We start from the raw sequence: 18,777 nt of genomic DNA, 5'->3' as shown, positions 1-18,777 counted from the left end.
AGCTCCGCAGGCCAATGCTCACAGCACTTGGTTAAAATTAGGAAAATGTCCTGAACTGGTTTAAAACAGAGAAAGTTCGTAGTGACTGCAGACACAACCTGTTTTATTCACAATGAACCAAAACTAAAGAGCTTTTGTTGCCTAAAACAACAGACAGGACTCAGGGTGCGGACCCCTGGTGTGACACTCGAGGGCTTTGAATGCCTGCCATCCACCACAACCACAACCTGGCGACTCAGCTGCTGTTAATAAATGTAGAGCTTCATTCATCCAAAAAACAACCCCACCCCCTCCCCAACCCAACAAAAACACTGCATCTGAACATCATCCAACCCGCGACTGAGTTGCCACCACTATATAATTGGGAAAACAATTTAGTATTATATGATTGCATACGATTGCATTTTTCACGCAACACGTGAACGTTCCAATAACAACTCACTTGAGCATTATTTAATCTTCTGCCTCTGCGGTTAGAGTTTGATTCAGTTTTGGCAACTAAATCTACTTGGATGAGGTTAGAGGAAAGATCGTCGTCATGGTTAAATGAGAGAGAGAGAGAGAGAGAGAGAGAGTGAGAAAACTGAATCAGGCAACCGACTGTCCACCCACGTGTCATCTCTGTGACTTACACAACATTTTGCTTCTTGCATCTTTCTGCAAGTCCAATCATTATCTTCCCGCCCACAGGTCAGGAAAACATAAACACTGATTTGTAAAGCATTTGGGCAAACAACCGATGCAGGCATATTTTTTCCAGACGAGGACAGTCAGCAGGACACGCTGCACAGGGAACCATGACAAAGGTCTTTTTTTTATTCATAGTCTTTGTGACTGAAACTCTCCTGCTTTGAGCATGCCGTTTGTGCTGCCTAGACGTAGCGATTCGCCAACATTTCTTTTCATTTTTTGGGGCGTGTAGACTTTTTATTGATGGTGGACAATGAAGGGGCAACAGGATGTGAGGGAAGAGTGCAAGGGGGAAAGACAAGCAACAAAGGTCCCTGATCAGAGGTGAACCAAGGACGTTATTGTAGTAGGTCATCATAACACTGCCTTAACCAGCCTTTCTGAGTCACTTATAGCTCAAAGACTTTCCTTGTTAGGAAAATCACCAGAGACTCAGGCTGCATCCACACTCATACGTTTTCATTTTATAAGGAAGTTTTACAACTAAGACAATCTCCATCCACGTCCAGCTCCATACCTGAAATGATCTCCATCCATACTATCACAACTCATGTCTCATGGCACTGTGCCACGTGTGTGCCAGTGTGAACACAAAGCAGATCGTGTAATCTACAGCGGGTTAGTAGCAGAAAATACAATGAACGAGGAACAGCAAAGGCGTTTGCAGCGTTAAAATGCAGAACTCCGGAGCGTCGTGTGGCGTAGTGGTCTAAGCAGGCACCCCATGTGTAGAGGCTTCAGTCCTCGCTGCAGTTGGCCCCCGGTTCGAGTCCCACATCGGACAGCCTTTGCTGCATGTCATTCCACCTCTCTCTGCCTCCCCATTTCCTGTCTCTCTCTACTATCCTGTCCAATAAAGGCACAAAAGCCCAAAAAATATACTTAAAAAAAAAAAAAACTCTGTGACAGCTGCCAGCAAACTGTTACTGGAAGTAACACAAGAATGAGGCGGCCAAGGTGGCAGAAAACATATGATTGTTATTATCTCCCGGAAAAGGGTCAAGTGATAGGAGTGTGACGAATCGGGGAAGGATGCTGATGAGACCCAATGAGGGAGCAAACATGGGTGTCTCAGTGTCTATGACTATGAGTTGTCTCATTAACACTAAAAAAAAGTTTTCAAACTGAAACGAGGTCAGCAGTGTTTGAAAAAGTCTCAGGTATAAGGGCTCGAAATCTCCTGACTAGCATGGACGCTAGACGTAAACATGGCATTGGCATTTCTTTTGCCTTTTTTTTGATAGTCAACAGTGTGGAGGCAGACAGGACACACGGGGAGAGAGAGAGACGGGGTACGACATGCAACAAAGATCCATGTCCAGAATCAAACTGTGGACGCTGCTGCTGTGTAGCGCGCGCTGTAAACCACTCGGCCACCGCAGCGCTTGTCAAAACTGATCCCTTTTAAAGCTAAAATGCATTAGTGTGGATGTAGCCTCAGCTGCTTTCTCTCTCTACTTTTACTCCCTTTTAACCCAGTAACCCCCCCCCCCCCCCCTCGTCTTACCGTCTCCAACCAGCTGCAGCAGCGCCAGGTCCAGTGGACGTTTCCAGCGGGAGTTCTTGTGCAGGGCGATGCCGTAGCCTGTGGTGGCAAACACCTTACCCGAGCCGATGGTCATCACCTTGTGGAATAAAAAGCACAAACATGTAAACACCCACACAACACTTCACATGAACCCCTAAGAGTCACGTTCAAAGACGCAGATGCCAAGAGCAAACGAAAATCTCTGCAATACACTTTGTCTGTTGTCACCGTCGCATAAATGCAAAACAGGTTCATTTCGAATGTTGACATCCCTAAAAGAATCCCAGAGCTGGAGAGCGGGATATTGTTTCAGTAGACGAATTAATATAGATCCACATCAATTGTTATAATTACTGCAGCAGCGGCTGTTGTATGAGGCTGCTGGGAGCTCAGGCCTCCCGCCGACCGCATTACAAATGATCACTGGGCTAGATTTTCATTCTCGCTGTGGGAGCTGTATCAAATGCAAACTTATAAATAAATCAACACCAGTGCTGTCCAAAAATGACAAAATTAACTAGCTACAGCCCGTGAGGGACAAACATAAATACATCGGATATGTTTGATTTATTTAATGCAGATGTAGCTCTTGTAGAAGGGAATCGTTTGGCACGCTTGTTGTTGTGCTGCCGTTGTTGTTCTCCCTCCCACAAGAAGATGTCGAGCACGCCGAGGATGTCGTCGTTTTCGTAGCGCACAGTCGCCACGGGGTGAGGGGACTTTGGCGAAGGTTGCACACTGTCTATGAGTGTGTCGCCGCGCAGAGCTGCGAAATGATGGGAGATGTATTTCTTACCTTGCAGCCCTCGTCCTTCCTGGCCATATAGTTCAGCACCGCGGCGTCATAAATGAAGGCATCCAATTTCCTGCAGGGGAGGAAAGAAGAAGGGGATGGGGGATGGGGGGGGGGATTACAACAAAGAAATGGAAATCACTGACCTGGAGCTAAATAACAACAGAAGGGAAGTGCAACTGGTGAACAAAAGTGACAGAGATGATGGATAAACCGGCGTTGAGACAGTGACTGCCGGAAAGGAAAACACACACCCAAAAGCAAAAAAGTGGCTTCTTCTCTCAACAGCATTTTTGCACCAAAGATCAACAATCACGCAGAGAGATATCCATCATCGCAGAGGCAAAGATGTCAATTCTCCTCCTACAATAGTCTCAATAGAGCAGAATACAAAGCAGCGGCAGTGGGGGGGCCGTGATGCAAGTAAGAACTGTGAATCTCACTTTTTCTCACATGGAAAATTCTCAGTCTTGTGGTAACCTCCATCTGCGGCCGCTCTCACAAATGCTCCTTGTTAGGTGAATGTTAGGAGTTCGTGCAGTATATGTCAGTGTCTCATGACTGTAAATGCCCCCAAGTCACTTTTTACACAGTGAAAAAATCAAACGTGTATCTCGTGTCTTCTACAAGCGCTGCGCTTTTGTCACTTAATGTTGGTTTCTTATACACAAAGAATTTCAAATCAGTCGACGGAACAAAAACTGAATGAGCCGACTTGAAGCTGTGCAGGAGATTCTTCTCACGTCATCGCGACCTATGAAAATACGCTTCATCTTCTCGCCGCATCGTGTTGCTTCAAACAGAAGACGGTTTTAACACGGCTGCCGTCCTGTACTGTGGTGGTCCAGCCATAAACGAAAGAGCAGCCAAGGTTAGTCGTTTCACACGCTCGTTTGAAAGTTACTAGTTATTAGATATAGATATCTAGTTATTAAACTGTGCGGGCTAAATGGTGCATCATATACAGTGGTGGCTTTGCAGTAGACCTGGGTGATCGGGTTAAAATCCAACTCACAATATTGTTTGCATCAATACATAGCACAATATATCAAATGTTCACATTTTTTAAAATAGAATCATTGATATGGAAATGTATTTGTAAAACAATAACACAATAGGTCTATAAATGATAATGATGGATTATCGCCTGGGGCCCAGTTGTGCAGCTATTTTTTATTTTTTTTACACTAGTTTGTTGCTATTCTGCAATTCTCTCCATCAAGTTATCAGAAAATCTTCGAATGACCTGCTAATGACTGCAGGAGGCAGATGTGAGAGGGTTTCCCACTCCTCTGTGCAACGTGACACTGATACAGCATTAATGCGTTCGCTGAGTCAGCTGGTTGTTGATACACTCTTTGGGAAAAGAAGGAAATCATTAGCGCCGGAATGAATCTATCATCAGGAACCCATCGGAGTATAATTCCAGTTATTGATCTGAGTCATGCGTCTGTTTCTAGCTTCTCAGACATGATGCTTTTCTCCAGATTTGGCTTTGGACTGTCTGTCAAGCCGAACAGGAAACAGAGGAACTAATTAAACAAACTAACTGAAAAATAATCAAGAGATTAAACTATAAGGAAAAAAAATATCATCAGTTGCATCTGTTGAAGTTACTCACTGCTGCAGAAGCAGAAGAGGCAGGTTGGAGTAAAACGAATGTGCGACAAATGTGAGTTACAACCGTTCATCATGAGGTAATGGATTGAATGTAAGAGCTCAGTTCAGACTGATGATGTATATCTGAGGATGTGATGATGGATTTGTAACTACACCTGCTCTTCCACTTCATATCTACATTCACACTGAGGGAGCCGCACTGTGCAACCAAACTCTTCCCGGAAGGAGGGGAGGAGGAGGAGGAGGAGGAGGAGTAGGGCTGTGCTAAAGGATGGAAGATTGAAAAGAGGTGAAGGGGGTGGTGAAGGAGGGGAGGAGGTGGGTGACAGGAAAAGGAGCGAAAAGAGGGGCGGGGGGCGGGGGGGGGGTTTGGAGATAATGATTGCAGGGAAGGGAAGGAAGTGCAAAGCAGAAGCAAAAGGACTTGATGAGCTGGGAGCAAAGAGTTAATGAGAGAGGAGGAAAGAGCCAGAGAGAGAGAGGGAGAGAGGAAAAAGGATTAAGGGGAGAACGAAGGAGTTAGGAGGTGAAAGAGACAGAGATGGAGAGGTGATGTTCGGCACCTCGACAGCCAAATCAAACAGGGACCTTCGCTACACTTTTCCACAACGGCGTAAACTAATGTTTCCCCCATAAATAACGTCAGGACGAGAGGCGGAGTGAATATTAACCAAAGCGAGATAAACAGCGGATAATGAGAGAGACGGTGGAGAGACTGAGGCACCGGAGTGAGATGGAGAGAGGTAGAAATGATGTAAGAGGAACAAGGATGATAAAAAAAAGAGTGTGACTTTTAATAACACGGTACGTCAAATGTGCTAAGGACTGCTGTGTGTGTGTGAGAGTGTGTGTGTGTGTGTATACGCTTGCTTGTCCCATTAAACATTTGAACACTTATCTACATCAACTAACATCACCCCTCCTTCTCCTCTCTGCCCTCCACCTCCCACTCCCAACACGATCAGCAAGTGTATATTTTATGGCGAGTGCTTTGTGTACTTTGTGGCCCCACAGGCAGATAATAAACCCCCCCCACCCCCTACCCCCTACCCCCCACCCCCCGAAGACACGAGGCACCTGAGTGGCAGCCGGTGCTGAGATGGCGGGATGTTCCCCCCCGCACTGCGGTTGCTCCTGGCATGTATTATTTAAAACTACAGTGTTTTTTTTTTTTTTTTTATCCCCACCACTGTTCTTCTCTCGTCTGGTTTGGTAGCCATGATCCTGATGAGGCTGCACAGGTTACAACAGTTAGCCCAGGCTCCCGGGGCAAAGCAGATCCAGCTGGTTGAGTCCTGTAATTGAAACGAAGTGCGGACAACACCGTAGCCTCCAGTTAAATATAAAAAATATATGAAAGCAGGGGAGAAAGAAGAGGTGGTATCCACTGAGGAGGAACTTAGCAGAAAGAGGAGATCTTGTTAAGCTAAAGAGTGGATGACAGCGGATGTGTATTGGCAGTAACAAGGCTTTTACTGTGGGCGCAGCCCGGCTACTTCCAGTCAGTAACAATGTCTGACTTTTACTCCACAGTCCTGCTGTTTTCCTCCCTGACTCTAATGTAACATATTTCTCTCTGTTCCGCTTTAGCCTCATGCACCATTTTCCATTTTTCTTTCTCCATCCACACCAGCAGTGTTTCTGCAGTGTTTTACACATTTGTTACTCATTTATCTCACTGAACAGAGTCAATCCACACCAACTCCAAGAAAATACTCTTCTGATGCATGTCAGTGCATTTCTTAAGTCTATTTCTCTCTTTTTTTTCAACCACCAACCCTGTCTCCTAAAAATTTTGTTTCTATACAACTAAACTGCAACAGCAAATATGCTTTGTAGGACTGGATTTTGACAGTTTCTTTAAACAGAGCGAGGATATGTTGTTACTTTAGATATTTTGAAAGTTGCACGTATCAGTAAAATGTTCACAGACAGTTTGTTTTCTGACAAAATATCAGATCTTGCAGGACAACATCCAGCTGTAGTGGCTCCAGCATTATCAGACTCTCACAGCGCTTGGTTGAGGTTTGCGAAATAACCTGGTCTGGTTTAATACAGAAAAAAAAAGTTTATTTACATTTAACAAAACCACCAAACTTTTAGTGCCTGAACCACAGAGAGGATTCTGGATATGAACCCGATCTCTGGTGTGACAGTCTTACACTCTGTACGCCCCCGATCCCCCCTAACCACCTTCTAGCTACTCCTCTGGCTGTTTAATTTGTTGCCTCTGAACATATTCCAACCAGAGATTACACTTCCTGCAAAACATATTTGCTGTTGCAGTTGGGTTGTATAGAAGCATGATTTGCAGGACACAGGTTTTAAGGCTCTTGGTTTCAACAGCTGTAGCGTTAGCTGTGGAGCTGAGGTGAAACCCAATACTCTACATTTAAAAGAGTAATCCTTGGACTCTCTGTCGGTGCTGTTTGCTTGCTGGTGTGTAAATGACTCTTGGGATGGGTTGGGCCATGAGAGACCCACCCGTTGGATCCTTTGCTGCCCAGGAAAAGACAGCCACATTTCTCGGGGCTCGCATTTGAAGGAGCCTTAGAATCAGCGATGGGAATTCCGGCTCTTTTCACTGAGCCAGATCATTTGGCTCAGCTCACCGAGAAGAGCCGGCTCTCTCGGCTCCCAAACGGCTCTTCATTTTTAGCACTTCAGCCTTTTATATTTCAGTCAAATTTAGCACTGTTTTTGACCTATAATTAGTATGTGTGCACATATATCACCTAAATTATTCAATGTAATTGATTAGTGTCACTGTTCAGTGTTTCGCTCCAACCTTAAGCAGACACAGTGCATCTGCCTGTGGCGCGGAGAAGATCAACCTATCATTCTGCCTTGTATTCATTTACAAAAAATAAATAAATAAATAAATAAAAGGCTGCTCCCATCTGCAACCGGCACATCACTATTCAAAATGGGACAGCCTGGTTGCACTGCTGTGACGCAATCGGTCTTCAAGTGCAGCCTCCGAAGTTTGCGGCCCCTGAATTGGGACACAGCTAGTGACTATGTGCAGGGCTAGCTGGTGAGCTAACCAGCTTTTATCTATTTTCACTTACTTACTTACTGATTTGTCATAGTTTATCATTTAAGCTAGGTCTTTTTTAAAAATCTAATTCCTTCAACTTGTCTTTGCTATAGTTGTTTCCTGTTTCCCCCCTGCGCCCTCTCTTTTCCTCTCCTTACCCGGTCTTGAGGTTGTCAATGGCCTCCTCCACACCCTTCTGGTTGTTGCGGATCATATACTGGTGCATGTTGGGGTAGTTGGAGCGGATGTTCTCCTCGGTGCTGCCGTTTGGCACCGTGCCGAAACGCAGCGGCGGGTACTGCTCCGTCGGCTGCTGGAACTGCACGACAAGAAAGGAGAAGGTGGGTGGAGATTAAAGCGATAGAAGTAATGGAGGAGGTTAAAGAGAGGTAGAGGAAGAGGGGGAGAGAGGAGCTGAACTCTGCTGCAGGATGAACTGCTACAAAGTGTTCACTTTCAAAGCGGGGCACTCTGCGCTACGGTCTTTTTTTTTTTTTCTGAAGAGCTGAGGGGCGAGAACGATAAAACAGACAAGGTTTTAAAGTGTCAGAGCAGCAGGATACAGTTTTGTGGGTTCTGCTGAAGCTGCACTGAGAAATAACAGAAGAGCAGACAACACGGAGAGAGAACATTTCCACGGAGCGTATACAGTATTTCACTTTTTGTTTTGTTAACTCGAGTCTTTCCAAAGTTGCCCACCTGTTCTGGAGGAATACGTGAAACAAAAGAACCTTTGAAGGACGTTTGCTGTCTCATCTGTTTCCATTTACTTTTGAGGATTAACAAAAAGCGTTGACTGTTTTTTTTTTTTTAAGGTTTTACATTACTCAAACAACAAATTTTTCATCTATCAGTCCATCTGGCCATCCACCTGTTCATGAATACATCCATCAATCACCTCGTATATCCATTCATCCACCCATCCATCCATCTATCCATCCATCCATCTATCCCCTACCTTCTTATCCGACAGCCCTGACACCGTGTCGATGTACTCCTCCTGGATCATGAAGGCAGCCAGGTTGGCAGTGTAGGAGGCCAGGAAAATGACAGCGAAGAAGGCCCACACCAGCACCTGACGGGGGAGAGATCAACGAGGGCCGAGTCTGACAGGTGTGGAAGTATTTTAAGATTCCAGTGACACTATTTTCACTTCCTGGCATTTAGCTGCTAAAACCTGCAGCTGAAGCGCCGTCTTGCCTGGAGGGGTAGAGTCGTGTTTGTCAGCCTCCAGGAAACATCCCTGTAACCTCAGCATTTGTCCCTGTCTTACTCAAACCTAAAAATTTATGATAATGATAAAGTGACATGTGGTGGCATGCAGTTACATAGTCCCAGCTACACAATTTACTTGTGTTTATGCAGTGGTCATACTGAGTGGGTAGAAATCCCTGAGGTAATGTAATGTAATGTGGTTTGTCCACAATGAATGAAAGAATAAGAGGATTCAGAGACGTCAGAGGTCGGAAACAAATCTTTTCATCGTTTTTGGACAGCAGTGGTGGTCCACAGAAATATCAGGCTTACTTGTTAGTTTTGGTCCTTTCATGCAATCTAAAAATAAAGATTATTCCCAGCTTTGTCCTTTAAGTGCATTTTGCTTATAGAATATGTACCCAAGTAAAAGTTTGAACACAGGACCTTCCCCTCTAATGGGGGACTGTGTTAGTGCCTACTAAGTAAAGGATCTGAATACACTTCCCGCCACTGGATAACACAAACTTACCCGAATTACCGAAGCACAAATAAAAGATTTTTCCAGAGGTGGTTTAAGGACTTGGTGTGAAGACATTTGGCTGCTTTTATTGCAGCGAGATGCTGCTCTGTTGACATTCAGCCAGGAAGCAAGCGAGCGATGTGGATTAGTCGTAGCTCTAAATTTGCACTTGCAGTCGGTAATGAACAGGGGCTATTTGCTTCCACAGTACACTGTGTTGATGCCAAACATTTATTTGCATAATTTTCTTAATGAATAACATGAAAAATGTACACTCTAAACTCTGGTCTCATCTTAGCCAATGAGGACAAAATTTTTTGCTCAAGGACACTTCAGCAGGAGGGTTGAAGGACGGACCGGCTGCTTGGACTGATTTAAAACTTTAATGCATTATATCAATAATATATGGTTGTCAATTATCCATCCTGTGCATGCAGGGTCTACTGACGACCCTGAATAGGCTTAAGCAGGTTTGAAGAAAGAACAAATAAATGTTAGTCATCTAGAGAATAAGCCTCCATTAAAGATTAACTTTATCTTGTAATCTTCCTTTGTTCCTTGTGATTAGCTCTGGTTGTCTGATATGATGTTTTAGCTGTTATAAAAGTGGATCAGATTTAGAGTGATGCGGCTGTCAAAGGAATTTTTCTTAAAGACACAGTTGTCTCTTTACTGTACTTTAAAAAATCCTCTACAATTGAATGGAAGGAACGGGTTTAATCTTGCTCTATCTTCAGGCTGACATATAGTAAACCTACAGTTTAACCAAAACAACAACATGTCAAACAAAAAGAGCTAAAAATAATCAGCTTTCCTTCTTCCCTATGACCTCTTTTCTAAAGCCTTTTGCGCAGCTAATGAGCTCTTGAGATGATTGGGGTTGTTTTGAAAAGAACTCGGGCAGACAGTCAGAGAGAAAAAAAAAGGAAAGAAGACACCTTGAGTTGTTCGCCTCCCGTGGCTCTTTGCTCTGCAGTGGAAGGGGCAAAGCCTTCGACTGATTTCTCTTTTTAATGTCGTAACAGCAGGTACTAAAACGACCACCGTGGTGAAACAAGTGAATGAACACTCTTGAACTGATGCACCGGTTAATAAATCTTGTAAGTTTGAGTATTTTCTTTATCATGCAAATTGGGCGTGTGTGTGTGTGTTTGTGTGTGTCATTAAAGGTGCATATAGCATAAAGGTAGATGTTTGATCATAAAGCAGGTCTAGGTTCTATATTAATACTGTGAATGCATCAAAGTGCTCGGTCCACAGAGAAATGCACACAGCCTGTATTCAAGACACTGAGCCTTACAACGAGCCATCAGGACTTCTGTAACTTTGTGACGTCACAACTATACAGTCACCGCTCTCTGCCATGCTCCAACCTGACCCCACCATCCAACCTTGCATGATTTGGTTTCTCTGAGTGTTTATCTGGAATCTGCTATATTTTTATTCGTTCACTCAGAAAACAGTCGGCTAATCAAAAGAGAGGCTCAGAGCCTCCTCTCTTCTGATTGGCTCACCAACCTGTTGTTGTAAATGTAGATGTAAATGTATGGAGATGTATGTAAATGTAGATGTAAAAGAACATTGAGATTTTTTTTTTTTTTTTACCACAAATATATCTTCTTATGGAAATCAACACTGGAGAAGTGACAATATGTGACCTTTAATTATTGTGGTGAGTAAAAAACCTTGATGTAATTGGGCTGACTGATTGTGAAGGGGACATTTTTAGACGTCTAGGTTACACATAACAGCATTTATATTGTCTATATTTTAATGTGAGGCATCTGTTTACAATATGGGAAACATTTATTAGTTAGTTATTTCAACATCTGTAATTACTATACGCTATATCTCTAGAATTTTTTTGAAAAACACCAAATTATTGATGATTACTGGATGTCGAGTCATCCAACTAATGAATCCATAAAACAATCCGCCACTCAATTAGTTGATGAGCGAGGCAGTCACCAAGTGATTCAGGTGGTGTGTTTACCATGATCTTGCTGGTGGTTCCTCTTGGATTCTCCACAGGCACAGAGTTGTTGAAGACCAGCGCCCACAACAGCCATACCGACTTCCCAATGGTGAACTTAGATCCACCCGACTCTGAGAGAGAGAGAGAGAGCGACAGAGAGAGCGACAGAGTTAATTTTTAAAGAGATCAAGGTCACTGATACTAAACCATTCACATTTCCTCAGTATATTATTTGCTGTAGTAAATCCTGCTAACATGAAAATTGAAAGTGATATTAGGCAACTGATGCAGCCCATGGTGCCCGATCATTACATCCATATGTGAGGGTTTAGCATCTCTTTCCAAAACCACAGGCATTAATCTGCTGCTACAACAGCCTCCACTCTTCTGGTTTCAGGCTTTCCACCAGATGTTGGCTTGCTGGCTGCAAGAATTTGCAGCCAGAAAGCCTTATCATCCAACACTGATGCTGGATGATAAGGCCTGGCTAGCAGTTGGTGTTTCAGTTCATCGCTTAGGTCCTGGATTGGGCTCAGGTCAGGGCAGTCTGTGCAGACCAGTCCAGGAAAAACCATTTCTTTATGGACCTGGGGGCACTGTCATGTTGAAACAGGAAACAGCATTCAACGGAGTTCACAGAGAAGCAACCGTGATGCCCACATACTTTTGGCCATGTGGTATATATTCGTTATGATCTTGGGCTGCAGTGATTGCCGGGACACACTGCCCCACAGTGATCTAAGAGCTGTCTGATGTTGAAAGTTCAAACAGGGGAGACAGAGTTTAAGAGGGGGAAGAGCAAAGACCCATATGGAGTTATCAAAGATTAAAGCTGGCAGCAGACTCCCTTGTGTTGAATGTAGAATCGCTATTAATGAAGATGAAATGTGGAGGTACATCTCTTACTGAAAAGAGAGTTGTTATTCTTTGAGGCTATCGTTGAGATGGTTGGGGATAGAGGGAGAGAATATAAGAGTTGTCAACTGTTCTGCAGTGAAAGGGCAGTTAAACTCTGAATGTATTGATGAAAAGATGCAGGGAAGTGAAGGAAGAAAAGAATCTATTAAAGCCAACAGCAGACTTCATTTTGCTTAAAAGGTCATTAAAACTTTGAAAGCTCAAAGAGATGAAAGGAAGGGTGAGAACATTTCCCACTTACTGTAATTCTGGTGGTGTCTGTTCATGCAGAGAGTTTTTATTCGTTGTATAATTATTGCTCTACTACTTCCTCAGTTGAAAGTAGTCCCAATGAAAAGTGTCGTTTCCTGTTACATTGAGTGCCACAAATGAAAATCCATTTACCTCCATTGTATTGGAGTTGGGGCAGAAATCTTGGATGGATATTTGAAATTATATTTTAAAGGATGTTCATTCGTGAACTTTGGTAACCCGAGTACAGGTGGGAGATGGATGACAACGGCGTACTTCGTGCTTCGTCCGGCTAGATCTTAATGTGCTGACCCATTCGACAAACTTCCAAGCTGCTGGTCAGTTTGACTCATTTCTGCTTTTGACCTGAAATTACCCTCCCTGTAATTCTTTGAGTTGTCATAAGATTACGGGTAAAGTGCGAAAACACTGATGTGTTGTTATCAGACACAGTTTTATGGAAGTCTTGAGATAAGAATAAAAAAACGTGTGCACAGAAGAAGCTACACAGCTTACAACCAGTCATGAAGAAACACCGAACTGTCACTCCAAATGAGTATAATTCCACTTGTGTCAATCTATTAGACAGTAATGACAAACATCTCTAAATGGTTCTTTAAAATGAATGCAGCTGCGCAGAGGAGCAGTCTGTAAATGTTTGGAATAAATGATGAACTGACAAGGACTGTAGAAATGTCAAAGTCAACCACCAGCATTAGTGTTTGTCTCATTAAAGATAAATACGCCGGATGGTGGGTGTGGAGTGATTGTCTTGCCTCGTGTGCAGTCAAGAAAAGTGGGACGCTTTGCATAATTCGAGCAAACGCCCCCCCCCCACCCCCCCACCCCCACCCCCACCCCACCCTCGCTTACATAACTGACAAAGTGACAAGTAAGTAACAATGCTGTGAAATGAGCACTGGCGGCAGGTTGATTGGCGTGCAGATGCCGGAGCGACTCCATCTCTTACTCTTGGCGCTCTGCAGGCTGCGGTTGTATCCCACGGGGCTGAAGAACTCAAAGATGAAGACGGTGACAGCCACCACCGACAGGCACATCACGAACATCATCACCCACACCGCTGGGCTGTAGGGTTCTGTAACACACACAAACACACACACACATGCAAAATATCAGATAGAGTTTCACAAGTTTCATCAGTAGAGTACCACTTTTTCGAGTAGAAAAGTGTCATGACTGGACTGTGGACAAGTCAAAAAGGTTTTTTTCGCCCAATGAGAAGAGAGTATTCAATTGTTTTAGCTCTGTTTTTAGTCTCCACCAACTCTTGAGGGAAATACTCTGTAAAGACTCCCCATATAACAAAATGAAACCCCTCAACCAACATATGCCAGGGTCTTCGGCCCGAGTCTGGCCCACATACGTCCAGATCTTTGCAGAGTGCAGCTGTTATCCTATGGTACTGACTGACATTTGACTGGAAGTAGCCCAGATTTGGGCCGTAGAATCGGGCGTACACTGGACCTGAAGAAAACAAGCAAGTGGCTCACATATGGGCCTCATTTATTTAGCTACCTGGGTCTAAGTGAGATAATGTTATATATCTAATCTGACTTGTTTTTCAGTATGGACTGGATTATCTGGTGCTGACTATGAACCACTGTTTGACTTAATTCAAGAAAATGCTAACAGTTCACAAAGGAAGGAAGCGCATGGCTCCAGCTGATCCGACAGGTGCAGTTTAGTGAGGCGGGTAGAAGTACAAAAAAAACAAGATCCCAGAAGTGTTGCTACATACTGAATAATGCAAGCTAAATGTTCCAGTATGTTCACCGGCTTGTCTCAAACTGAGTCTGTCTGCTGTTTGGTGATGAGCAGGTAGTGCACGGTGGGTTTTTAGAGGTATTTCTCTGAAAAACAGCTGCGTGCTGCGGCCAAAACCAATGTTACGAGAGCAGTGAGAGCGAAGCAAAACATTTAAAGATGTGTCCGCAGATAAACAATAAGCTGAAACTCACTATGAAGCTCTGTAAAGCTGAGGGGAGCTGTGGATTCAGCTTATTCTCTGATTCACTGTAGGTTCATCACTATGAGCAAACCCTGTCTCATTTCCATTTGATACATTATTATGATAAAATATACATTACTTCCACTTTGAATTTAAACTGCTCTTTTTCCGAAATGCTTATCTGGTGACTTTGGCTGGCAGGTATGTGATAAAGCCCGGGAAAATTGTTTCTATATAAAGCCAATTATTTATGAGCAAGAATCAAAGTCAAAGTTTGTTGAGCGTTTAGAACAAATCAGAAGGTAATCAGCTTCATTAGGACGATGTGGGTGTAATTTAATCAGATTTGATCGACAGCAACAAACACACCCACAACTGTCATCAAATTTTGATTTCAGCTGAGCCCCGCCCACTTCAAACTGCACTAACAAAACAGCGCAGGAAGAAAGGTCTCATGTGACATAATTAAAACTGCTTCAGAGGAAGTTCATGTTCATTTAGGAGGACTTCGCTCATAGTAAGAAACAAACTGAGAACATATGTGTTCAGGGCCTTTAAATTCACTAAACAAGGATCTCAAACATAGTTTTGTTCAACACCTCAATTGTCTCTTCCTAATCAGCAGCCAGGAAACAATTATAAGCAGGCTGCATAGCAACATAACTTGCAACGGCTCCTACAGTGACTTGTGAACTGTTACCTGTTAAAAGTGACATTAACGTGGGGACTGATGAGCTTCTCTTTTTCCTGTAGAAAGTTGAAAAGATATGGACTGATGATGCACTCAAAACACATCCCTTTCTCATATCGCAACACCTTGTCATACTAAACACCATTATGAAACTATCAAACTAAAGATCATTAAAAAAAAAAAAGAAAAAAAGTTTTTTTGTGTCCTGTCCTGATTAGTCGCTGGCGATGGTGTGTTGTTTTAAAGTTTGTAACGGCTTAGGAAGAGGAGCCAAACAAGGACAGTCTCACTCCCGAGTTGTCACATACAAACGCTTGTTCAGGTCCCTGTGCCCTCACTCTCGAACACACTGGGTACCAATTACAGTCATCTTTCAAGGATAGGATAGTCTGATGGACTTCCAATGTTCTCTGCTGCAACAGACTGGATATGAACCCCAGTCTCTGGTGTGATATTCGTGCACTTTGTATGTGTTAATGAATGCTTCATTCATTCAAAAAATACATTGACTCTGCACTCTAAAAAATGAGGCTAACAGGGGACCCAGTGCCTTAAAAATGTGATACCAAGGGTTCCCGACCAACTGTCCTTATGTGACAATTCGGGAATGAGAACATGTTGAACAAAAAGCTAATTTCATGCATTTATATGAGAATAAACAGAGGAACAGTCTGATGCAGAGAGATCTGAAGATAGACTGAAAACCGTGAAGAGTCACTGGACAGAGACACTCTGGGCTGCTGGTCACACTGTGTTCATGTCACTTCAGATTCATAGTGAATACAAGCTGTCGAATGTCTTTGTGGTAAGAAGACACGTGCAAAGCCAGGAGCGGTCAGACAGTACACTAATGTTGGTATCCAGGAATGTGGACATATTTGTTGCAGAACATGTGCCAAAGTTTGAGAGCTGCTTGTTGCTGTAATTCTACAGCTGAAACTAACAATTGGAGGGAAGAGCTGTTTTTATTATGCCCAAATGTTCATGTGACATGAATATTCACATTATATATATTTCAATATAAATATAAGAAACACAAATGGCAAATTATGTATAGAACATACATGTTTTGTTTCTTCAGGGTTTAAAAACTAAAACAAATCTTTTATTCTGCTTTGAGAAATGTGTCTCATTCTTTAACTGCAATGACAAAGTAAATGAGCAGCCTCATACTAAACACTAGGGGTGAGAACTTCAGGAGGAAATTGTCTCTCCTCGTCTCATCTTGCCAAAGAAATGGGTGCTGGTCTAAACTGCTGTGTGAGGAAACAAGCAGATGCTTCTGATTTTTGCTAAATTAGTGAGGGATTTGCTGCCGACGCTGCCGACAGCAGCGGTGGCAGCTGTAACGCTAATAAAACAGCACCGGAGAGACGGGCTGAGTTGCTGGGCCGGCTCGTCAACGCCTTCGTCTCTTAGTGTTAGAGACTCAAACTCCACCAGGTGCCAACATATGAAAGGGCAACGAGCTCTGTTCACCTGTGAGGCTGAGATGTACAACAGCGAGGGAGCAGGTGGAGAAGCTCGGGATATAGGGTGTATATGTCAGACTGTGCCACGAGGACTGAGAGGCTGGTTTAAACCTGGGGTTTAATATATCTGTGGATGATTTCACAGATACAGAAACCTGTGCTGATGTCATCTGACAAAGATGCTTCATGATCTGAGACACAGGAGATGGGTTAATAACACAAAATTAATAATTTAAAAGGGTTGGAGCGTTTTTAAGGGACATCAGCTTTGTCACAACCTACTACATGAAGCCAACACTGAAGTGCCAAAACTTCAGTTCCTCTAATGACCACTAGAGTCTGGCTCCAACAGTGAGTCAACCCCTGTAGACTCCCATGTTAAAATGTCCAACTTTACAGCAGAAATAAACATGTTTACAGCCTGGTACAAAAACAGTTTTAGTCTGTATAGCTAATTTCCTCTTTCAGGAAAACTGAATGGGGGTGAATTTTTATATAACTCACTCATTTGAATTTCATTATGGCTTAAAGTTCTGCAAAATTAAGGGTGTGGCTGCTTTGAGTGACAGGTGGGTGAGCGTATGCTTGCCACAAACCGGCATGCACCAAAGTCTTAGCTCCACACAAGCCCCACCTCTTTTCCCCTTTTTGGATAAGCCTAGAGTTCTTGGAGTCAGGTACTGCCAAGATGGCGATGTTGGAGCAGCTCACTCTGAGCTTCAAAACCGCTCTTCAGAAACCTGTGGGTGACATCACCAGTTACATCCATCTTAATTTACAGTCTATGGTCACAACTTGTGAGCTCTGAGCTTCTAGACAATGTAAGTTTGCAAATTAGATTTTCAAAAAACTGCTGAAAACCCACCTGTTCACCAAGGCCTATGGCCTCTAGCTGCCTCATCTCCTACAATCTCCTCCAATCTCTGCCATCCCTATTCTATCTCGTCTTGTTTTCATTTATTTGTTCTTTATTTATTTTGTGTTTCTTTCCCTGTAAAGCGGCCTCGGGTACCTTGAAAGGCGCTATAGAAATCCAAGTTATTATTATTATAATAAAACCTAATAGTAGTAAAGTAGGAGTTCAATGTATAACAAATAAATAACATGTTTTTTGTTTAATCTATGTTATTATGCTTCAAAAGTCCTCTGAGCATTCAGTAGTTTTAAATAACTATATCAGCTGTTTAACTTTCAGTTTTGTTATCTTGTTTTTTCTGGGCGAAAAGTGTGTTATGCCAAGCTTCTTTGTCTCATAGCATTTGTTCGTCGTAGCCTAAGGGAAGTGATTTAAAAGTCATCCAAAATAGAGTGTGTGTGTGTGTGTGTGTGTGTGTGTGTGTTAGTGTGTGAAGCCTCTTTGAACCAAAGATTCCAGCAGCTCAGTTTACTGAAAAGCAAAAACCATCAACCACAGATGAAAAACGAAGCAGTGACACAGCCGCCATCAGCTTTTCTTACATATGATCCATGATGAATAGCAAATACAGTACACATATTTTTTGAGAAAATGTTGTTTTCTTTACTAAACAGTGATGAGCAGCACTGGGGTTCCACAGGGGACCGTCCGGGCTCCGTTCCTGTTCACCCTGTATTCGGCCGACTTTAAATACAACTCTGAGTCCTGCCACATCCAGAAATATTCGGATGACACAGCTATTGTGGCGCGTATCAAGAATGGACAGGAAGAGGATTACAGGGATCTGACGATGGCCTTCAGTGAATGGAGCGACAAGAACTGCTTCCTTCTGAACACCTCCAAGACCAAGGAGATGGTCATGGACTTTCTGAGGTCGAGGCCCACCCTTCAGCTAGTCAACATTCCAGGGAAGGACATTGAGGTGGTGCACACTTATAAATACCTAGGTGTGCACCTGGACAGTAAACTGGACTGGTCCTTGAACACGGATGCCATCTACCTGAAGGGGCAGAGCCAGCTCTTTTTCCTTAGTAAGCTCAGGTCCTTTGATGTCTGCATTGAAATGCTGCACATGTTTTATCAGTCAGTGGTGGCCAGTGTATTCTTTTATGCTGCAGTCTGCTGGGGCAGCAGCATGTCTGACATGAACACAAAGAGACTGGACAAGCTGGTCAAAAGGCTGGGTTTGTGCTTGGCAGGAGTCTGGACTCACTCAG

At 43.4% G+C, this 18,777-nt stretch overlaps 1 protein-coding gene across 2 annotated transcripts in view; it reads right to left on the bottom strand.

Annotated features, from left to right (window-relative positions):
* The window catches only part of grin2da (glutamate receptor, ionotropic, N-methyl D-aspartate 2D, a), a 140,775-nt gene that overhangs the window by 27,293 nt on the left and 94,705 nt on the right, over positions 1–18,777 (bottom strand). For both annotated transcript variants that reach the window (XM_056399408.1, XM_056399409.1), the window contains 6 exons: positions 13,483–13,608; positions 11,382–11,494; positions 8,630–8,746; positions 7,830–7,990; positions 3,015–3,084; positions 2,198–2,315 (listed from right to left, as the gene is read on the bottom strand). In XM_056399408.1, coding sequence (XP_056255383.1) covers positions 2,198–2,315; positions 3,015–3,084; positions 7,830–7,990; positions 8,630–8,746; positions 11,382–11,494; positions 13,483–13,608 — 705 coding nt within the window. The remainder of the gene's footprint in view (positions 1–2,197; positions 2,316–3,014; positions 3,085–7,829; positions 7,991–8,629; positions 8,747–11,381; positions 11,495–13,482; positions 13,609–18,777) is intronic.

This window comes from Seriola aureovittata, chromosome 16 (assembly GCF_021018895.1).
Source record: "Seriola aureovittata isolate HTS-2021-v1 ecotype China chromosome 16, ASM2101889v1, whole genome shotgun sequence".
Classification (NCBI taxonomy): domain Eukaryota; kingdom Metazoa; phylum Chordata; class Actinopteri; order Carangiformes; family Carangidae; genus Seriola; species Seriola aureovittata.
The sequence above is the reverse complement of the archived record's forward strand: the minus strand, read 5'-3'. Positions and strand labels throughout refer to the sequence as shown.